This window comes from Chenopodium album, chromosome 2 (genome assembly GCF_948465745.1).
Source record: "Chenopodium album chromosome 2, dcCheAlbu1.1, whole genome shotgun sequence".
NCBI lineage: Eukaryota > Viridiplantae > Streptophyta > Magnoliopsida > Caryophyllales > Amaranthaceae > Chenopodium > Chenopodium album.
In genome coordinates, this window is record NC_137835.1 from 80,712,468 (window position 1) to 80,721,548 (window position 9,081).

Consider the following 9,081-nt stretch of genomic DNA (forward strand, 5'->3'; position numbering starts at 1 on the left):
GACATGTTTTTTACTGTTTAGTATCTTGACTAAACCATGTGACTAGTTTAATTATTAATTGGGTAAACCTCGAGAATTAATGGGAAATGGGCCTGCATGAGAAGTAACATTTGCCCAATATTTGCGACGTGGTTCATGGCATTGGGGGGGGGGGGGGGGGAAATGCCATAAACATGCATAGTTACTAATTCTAGTCTACTTCTCCTTTCTATGCTCTTTTATTATCGTTGCAACTTGAGTTTCATGCATCACAACATTCACAAACTCACAACGCATTGAGACATATTCTATCGGTTTATACTATGAAAGATTTCACATGATTATATTTTTACAACATACGAGATTAAAGTATATGTAAATAGTACTCCGTAACAAAGATCAAGCTGTTACAATAATTAAAGATTAGAGAAAATATAATACTGTATCTGAAATGATAACATTGAAAATTTTAAGATCAAGGAGTCAGATAAACGATGATTGGTATCTTAGATGTTATTTTAAAGGCACCCCCCACCGCCCACTGTTTTCTTCTTGAAGCAAATTTGCATCTCTGTTTCTGTACTATTCTATTTTAATTAAACAATAGGAAATCTACAACAAATGGCAGTCTGCAATTGAAAGCATGTCATAAAAATTAAAAATAGGAAAGATTCCAAGTACAAAGTATTTATAACTCTTGGTAAAGGGAATTGACTTTAACCTTTAACAAATTGATTATGGTGGACTTTCCAACTTTAAAGTAAATACAGAGTATTGACTTTGGGTCAAAATTCTGTTTTCCTTTTAACATTAGTCTAAACAAGATATTATTCTCTTAGTACAAAATCATGCATACATATAGCCTAGAGGAAAAGAGAATTGATTTTCGTAGTTTTTTTTTTAAAGGTAATAGGCCTTTCAAACTAATTCAACCTAGTATGATATACGGAGTATAAAAGTAAAATTGTTTTGAATTACAATTTAATCCACTAAGTTTTTTACTCAAGATGTAAAAGATGATGATTGACAAATTTGATGAAATACTTTATTGTCATCTGTCAATATCGCCTACCAAACAAGCAATCTAACAAAAGGAGTATAATAAACAAAAAATCTCAAGTGATATTAAATTTGATGACTTATTTGGAAAAAATACACAAATTTGTTACATTAGCAGTTTAGCACGCATACAAGTATACTCCATGGATTAATGCCTAAATACGAACATCATTGTTAATTCTTAACATTACACCTATAGCATGAACATAAAATAAATATCCAACAATAATTAATCAATCAAGGGGCAAATCACCAAACATATATTATTAAAAATATACACTAATCTTTGTTATTATGACTCATAATAGTAACAATTAAAAGATATTCTATCACTTTCATAGAAATCTAGTCCAAACAAGTAAAAAAGCCCAAAACAAACACTTTGTTCACCATTCACTTACCCTTTTCACACTCCCCTTTTTCTATACAAATTCCCACACCCTTTCCATCTTCCCTCTACTTTTTTTGTCTTTTACTATTTCCAAACAAAAATTATCATTTGTCTCACTATACTTGTAATTTGGTGCATACATATATTTTAATAATATAAAAATCAAAACTAAGATATTATAAATTTGTAAAAATATAATAAAGATTAAAAAAAAAAAGCCAGCTGTGTTCTTGAACCTTTTCCCTCACCAAAAAAAGTCAAACCGACAACCATTGCTCGATGTCACTTTCCGGCACCCACCGGCGCACGTTAGCCAACCTGGCGCACTTTACCCAATTTTGAATCCAACACCAACCAAATCTTCTAGAATACACCTTAAGAATCACCGTCAGCAAGCCGCGGCGCCGTTACCGAACTCCACCGGAGATTTGAGAGGAGTAACAGAAGCAGAAGACGCGGCGAATCGGGATGAGAAATCAGGGTAGTTACCAGCGAAATCCTCATCGAAATGACCATTCTGCCCTTCATCGAAGTTAAGCGCGTAACTCAAGGGGTCATACTGAAACTTCCCGGGGGACTGCTGGTTATGGTGGTGGTGACGGTGGTTAGGACGGCGGCGATTAATGCGGCGAATGAAGGTTTTCCACTTAGGACCGGCGACAATCTCGGACCATTCTCGAATCTTCTTGAGGGCGGTGAGAGGGCGGGACCACCAGCGGGATTGGTTGTCGGAGGTGCGGAAGCGGTCCCAGAAGGAGGAGGTGGGGTCGGAGGAAGGGTTAGCGCCGAGGGTGACGTGGCGGGGAGTGGTGGAGGAAGGAGAAGGGGAGGAGCCGAAGCAGGGGAGTTGGAAGCAGCAGCGGTGGCGTTGGTGGTGGTTGAAGGTGGTGGAAGGGGAGTCGTCGTCGATGATTACTCTCTCTTCGATTGACATTATTGGAATTGGGGGTTTTGTGGTGGAGAGTAGAGGAGAGAGAGTGAAGGGGTGAAAGGGGGTTTAATGAGGGAGATTGTGTGAGGAGAGAGATAACTTTGAGGGTGGTTGTAACTTGTAACGGGAAAGAATGTACCGGATTACCGGCAGTTACCGGTTACCTTTTTTTTGGGGGGGGGGGGGGGGGGGGGGGGTTAAACAAGGATGGAACTCACTCTTGAAAGACTCCTTGAAACTAATTGAAAGATTTTAAATTAAAAAAATAGTAGAAGGAAAAAAAACAGGTGAAGTCGTTTTTTTGGGTTAAATTAAATAGAAGGAAAAAAAAAAAGGTGAAGTCTTTTTTTTGGGGTTGGATTAAATAGAAGAATAAAAAAAACAAAGTAAAGTCGTTTTTATTGGGTTGGATTATTAAACTTCACAAACCACAATGCTCACACGATTACGGTAGTCAACTTCAAGTCGGTTTAGTTCACTTACTATTTACTTATTTGATTTAAATTGAATTTCTTTTTTCTGCTAAGTAATCTTATATGAATTGATTCGATTAAAAAGATATATAAAGTGAGATTGTAACATATTAACATGTAGTTTCCAAAAAATAAATAAATAAATAAATAAATAAATAAAATATGAAATTAAGAATAATTAACTAAAATAATCGTACTAAAATAATAAATTATGTTTAAAATTTTATTGTTCTAATTTGTACTTATTTTTTTAATCTGTTTAAAATACAAGTACGTAATACAAGTGAGCACTTAAAAGTGAAATACGGGGTATATACTCCGTCAAAAAAAGAAATAAAAATAAAAATCCATAGTATATACATAGCAGTATAGGACTATTATACCTATCTTAGAGTCTGGTCTCTTTATCTTAATTTCACTTCAGTTTAATTCGGTTCAGTTCCGTTCAACTCCTAATTTCCTTCTCTCATAAACAGTTCAGTTCACTTCATTAGAATAGACCCTTATTTACGTTATAAGTTAAGCATATCAGCATATGGATAAGCTATATTTTAACAATGTGTTTTACACTTTTACTAGTTTGTCATCAAGTAAATATCTCACTTATAGTTTCAAGATAGCATTGTTTGTCATGTGTTGAGGCTAGCCAGAAGTGGCAATTAAGTTTGGTTTAGATTTGAGTACGATGGCCATAAAGCACAAGATGTAAACCCATCGAATCCTTCACTCCACAAACTTTCCTTTCATTCAAATGGTAACTACACATTAGGAATTTGGGATATATTTTTTTTATAAGACTATGCAAGATCTCTATGTCCGTTTGGTTCAAATTTAATTTGTTGAATTAGTAGGCAGTAGCTCACAAGAGATTTGTGCCTTCAAATCTCTTTGTCATTACTCATTAATATAGAAAAAATTAGTCTTTACATCATCAATTTTATAAAGAGACGATATTACAAAGTAACATCTTCTTCGATTAGAAGCTTGTTCTATTTCTCATTATTTTAAAGAAGTTAATCAAGCAGCAAATTTCATGACTAATTTAAAATTTTAAATAGTCATATACTCATATACAAGCATGCTCGATCGTTTCATCTCTCATAATGAATTGCTTTTCATTTATTTAAGACAAGCTGTGACAAGTGAATCAAAAATAAAATTAGAATAGTGTACTCTTATCTAAGGCCCCGTTTGGTTTAATGTAAAACATTTTCAATGGAAAATTAGTTTTCATGAAAAACATATTTTCAAGGAAAAACACAATTACAAATTAGTTTTCCTTTGTTTGGTTGCATACAAGAAAAGTCCAAGAAAAATAAAAAATAAGAGTGAAAATGTAAGGATGAATGAGAGGGAAGTAAAAAAAAAAAAGGAGGTAAGGAAGAGAGAGGAAAATGTGGCTTCCCTTGTTTTGGGAAGGAAAATGGTTTCCATCATTAAGGATGAAATTTTCCACCCTTGGAAAAATTGTTTTCCACCCCATAACAAGTCAAACAAAGGAAAATGAGAAAAAAAAAATGAAAAATTCATTTTCCACGAAAACCTTTTACATCAAACCAAACAGGACCTAAATGACCCAAATCATTTACTTAATTTTTTATTGTATTGGCAAGTACGTCAAAAAAATCCTCTAGTCTACGCATCTTTTAAGTTAAACAGTGGACCTACGCTTAGGCGTTATCAATTGCGAGAGAGACCAAAATAACCTGATGTTAATTGTGGGGGACTATGGGAAGGTATCAAGGTATATGAGTATATCTGAAGAGTATATTTGAATAACAAAGCAAGAATATTTCCTTGTCAAAAAAAAAAAAAAAAAAAAAAAGCAAAGATATTTTATTTTAATAATATGATAGCAATAAAATTATTGTACTTAAATTATTATGCAATATATATCCACACAACTCAAAAGTCTCAAATTATAAACAAAGCATATGCCAGCGTTGCATTTACTGGATGACAAACTTGATAATCATTGGTGTTAAGCTCTTAATTACACTTGGTTTTAGGTACTTCGTATTGTAGTCAATTTGATTAAAGACTAATTCAATGATTAGAATGATTATTATATTGATTCTTTTTGTGATAATCTACTTGTAATAAAATTGGTTTAGAATACTATATCATTTTATTTTATCAACGGGGCTTGTATAGCTAAAGTTTTAGATTCTTTTAAGGGTTGGCGTTTGACCAAAACTATTATCAATATAGTTTAAGAGCAATTAGCCATTATAATTACATTACAAATTGTTATAAAGAAGGACAACAATTTAATTAATCAAACTATATATCCAAATTCATACCTCATTACTTGGTATCCAAGTATGTAGTATGTACGACTTTGTATGCAATAATAATATGTAGTATTCACCACTTTGTATGTAATACAAGTATATTTTTTATTTAAGAAAAAAGGAAAATTATGATTAATAAATTGTTACACAAACAACATCTATGAGTACAACAAAAAATTTCACTTATTTCAGGTGTAATGAGTTCAGTTAAGTTCAGATAAAAAAAAAAAAAAAGTTTCGATAAGGGTTATATACTACCTCGGTTACATATTATTTGCAACGATTAGACATAAAGTAAAGAGGAAAAATGTCTAATCGTTGCAAATAATATGTAACGGAGGTAGTAATACAAATTACAACTAAAATTAATTTTAATAAGGTGTAATGAGTTCAGATAAGTGAAAATCAGTGGGCTCCTTTAAGCTGAACGTGGATAAGGTGTAATGAGTTCATATAATACAAATTACAACTAAAATAAATTTTAATAAGGTGCAATGAGTTCAGATAAGGGTTATATAATACAAATTACAACTAAAATAAATTACAAAAATGGAAGCCGCCTGCTGTGGGCTCCTTTAAGCTGAACGTGGATGGGGGCACAGTGGAGGGTCTGGGTTCGTCTGCAGGAGCTGTTCTGAGAGACAGTGATGGGCGTGCTGTGCTTGCAGGGGCGTGGATGGTGGAGGATCGATGGGAAGCTCGCGTTGCAGAGGCCAAAGCAGTTCTGTTTGGACTCCAACTCGCTGCTGACTATGGGTATCGCACAATTGAAGTTGAGGGCGATTGCCTGGCCTTGGTGGACGCAATTCGATCAAAGGAAAGGGGTGGGAGTAGCTTTCACCTAATTCTTGATGATATATATCACATCTGTGGTTCTTTTGATCGTATAGTTTGGAAGTTCATTCGTAGGGAGGGTAATAAAGTGGTACACGAGCTTGCACATTGCTTGCCGTGGGAGCCGGGTAGGAGAGTTTGGAATTCTATTTTCCCTTCTAGTATTGTGTCTTTGTTAAAGATTGACCTCTCTATTAATGATAATTGATGCCTTTTGAGGCTTTCCTCAAAAAAAAAAAAAAAAAAAAAATGTGTTAAACTCACAATAAGTTTAGGAGAAAAACGGCTTAATGAGCCTTTAACATTAAACACGTATATATAGGTTTACAACATTAACCTAACATGCCAAAAACTCCTAACAAGATATATACAAATATATTCACAAAATATATCTTACTTATCATAATTATATCCTAACACTCCCCCTCAAGTTGGAGCATGTAAATCACGAATGCCCAACTTGTTTAGAAGAAAACCAAATTGTCGCTTCCCAAGTGCCTTCGTCAAAATATCTGCTAACTGATGACCTGTGGGAACATACGCAGTAGCTAGATTACCATTTACCAACTCATCACGAACAAAGTGACAATCTGCCTCTATATGTTTAGTACGATCATGAAAAACGGGATTTTTAGCAATATGGAGAGCAGATTGACTGTCACAATACAACTTCATAGGCTTGGGATGCAAAATACCAAGAGATGACAACAAAGATTTCAACCACTTTAATTCACAAGTTGTAACGGCCATAGCACGATACTCAGCTTCAGCAGAAGAACGAGATACTGTCGGTTGTTTCTTAGTCTTCCATGAGACAGGGGAACGACCAAGAAAAACCATATAACCAGACAAAGAACGACGAGTCAAAGGACATGCTGCCCAATCACTATCACAAAAAGCCGTTAAACACATGTCCTTCATAGGACGCAACAATATACCCTGACCAGGACTTCCTTTGATATAGCGAAGTACTCTGATTGCCGCATCCCAATGTTGCACCTGTGGGTTACTCAAGAACTGTGCAAGAGTATGAACAGAATAACTTAACTCTGGACGAGTTACAGATAAATAAACAAGTCTCCCAACTAAGCGACGATACTGATCAGGTTGAGAGAATGGCTCCCCCTCGGCATATGCCAGACGATGGTTTTGCTCCATAGGTGTATCAATAGGCTTACAGCCTAACATTCCTGCTTCAGATAACACATCCAAAGCATATTTACGCTGTGATAAAAATATACCTTCCGGACCACGAGCAACTTCAATGCCTAAAAAATACTTCAACACACCAAGATCTTTCATATGAAAGCAAGAACTCAAATAATTTTTAAAACGAGTAATTGCATCATGAGAAGAACCCGCAATAATCAGATCATCAACATACACAAGAACATGCAGAGAGATTTTACCCTGAATATAACTGAACAAAGAATAATCTGCATATGATTGTTTGAAACCATAAGACTTCAAGGCATTAGACAACTTAGCAAACCACTGTCGAGGAGCCTGTTTTAAACCATACAGAGACTTACGCAACCTGCAAACCTTTCCTGGAGTAGAACAATTATAACCTGGAGGAAGCTGCATATACACTTCCTCCTCCAAATCTCCATGAAGAAAGGCATTATGAACATCCATTTGATGCAACTCCCAATTTAAAGAAGCAGCAACAGAAAGAAAAAGTCTAACAGTTCCCATTTTTGCTACAGGGGCAAAAGTTTCATTATAATCAACACCTGCAACCTGACGATTGCCATACACAACAAGACGACCCTTAAGTCGCTCTACTGCACCCTTAGATGTATATTTAATTTTATACACCCAACCACAACCAATAGCTTTCTTACCTGGGGGTAGGGCTTCCAATGTCCAAGTACCATTTCTCTCGAGTGCATCAATTTCGTCTTTCATTGCCTTACGCCACCCTTCATGTGTCATAGCTTCACTAAATGAGGAAGGCTCTTTTCCCTTTGTAACTGCTGTCAGAAAGCATTTATGTCTTATAGAAAAATTGTTATAATCAACATAACAAGCTATATCGAATTGTTTACCTAAAGAACGTGATGGAGGAGCGGGAGCAGTACTGTTTGCCGAGGAAGTGGGGTCTATTTTCTGATGAACCACCGTATTAGTCACAAAACCATGAAGCTTCGAAGAGGGAAATTTAGTACGATGACCACGACCTAACTCAACATCAGTAGCAGAATTATTGTCCACCTGCTCACCACTAGTAGACGAACTCCCCCTCATAACAGTAGGAGCATTAGCATTAGCACCTGATGATGACACAGTACTAGCACCAACCACCTCTGCATCATCATTAATATTCCTTAAAGTAGCGACTCCTAAATTGTCATTACTCAAATTAGGAGCAACTTGATGCAAAGTGTCTGCATTACTAATACGACCAGTGGGGTCAACCCCATGCACATGCATTTCTTCAACATAATCCTCATCATCCCACAACTGAATTTGATTAAAATAATTCTCCCATTGTAATTTTTCTAACTCGTTAAATGACTCAATAAAAGGAAATTTGTCCTCAATAAATTGTACATCACGACTAATAAAAAATTCACGAGTCTCTAAATCATAAAACCTCCACCCTTTTTTACCATATGGATAACCAACAAATATACAACGACGAGACTTTGAATCAAATTTATCTTTACCACGAGAATTATTCACAACATAACTCAAACACCCAAAAACACGTACTTCATCATAAGAGGGTGGCTTCCCAAACAGACATTCATGAGGCGTCTTGCCTTTTAAAATAGGAGTCGGGGTCAAATTAATAAGATGAACCGCAGCTAAAACACATTCTCCCCAAAAATATTTTGGTAATTTAGCTTGAAAACGTAAAGCCCGAGCAACATTTAAAATATGCTTATGTTTCCTTTCAACACGACCATTTTGTTGAGCGGTATCTACACACGAAGTTTGATGTAATATGCCTTTTTTTTCAAAGAAAGGTTTCAAACTCAAGAACTCCTGTCCATTATCACTCCGTAACACTTTAATCTTTTTATTAAATTGGGTTTTGATTAAAGCATAAAAGTCGCGAATTAATTTCCCTACTTCATACTTTCCGACCATCAAATAGACCCAAGTAGCACG

General features: G+C 35.3%; 2 protein-coding genes across 2 annotated transcripts; one reads left to right on the forward strand and one right to left on the reverse strand.

Moving 5' to 3' along the window:
- Window positions 1–1,817: 1,817 nt before the first annotated feature.
- LOC145577376 (uncharacterized) lies at window positions 1,818–2,363 on the reverse strand. Its single transcript, XM_081634791.1, has one exon. It carries the CDS (start codon window positions 2,361–2,363, stop codon window positions 1,818–1,820), a length of 546 nt encoding a protein of 181 aa, XP_081490917.1.
- Window positions 2,364–4,561: 2,198 nt separating this feature from the next.
- Window positions 4,562–6,169, forward strand: LOC145577386 (uncharacterized). Its single transcript, XM_081634802.1, has 2 exons — window positions 4,562–4,577; window positions 5,730–6,169. Exons 1-2 carry the CDS (start codon window positions 4,562–4,564, stop codon window positions 6,167–6,169), a joined length of 456 nt encoding a protein of 151 aa, XP_081490928.1.
- The last annotated feature ends 2,912 nt before the right edge of the window (window positions 6,170–9,081 follow it).

Bases quoted from the DNA above. Each gene is read 5' to 3' on its own strand.
- LOC145577376 (XM_081634791.1), bottom strand. From the start codon at position 2,363: ATGTCAATCGAAGAGAGAGTAATCATCGACGACGACTCCCCTTCCACC.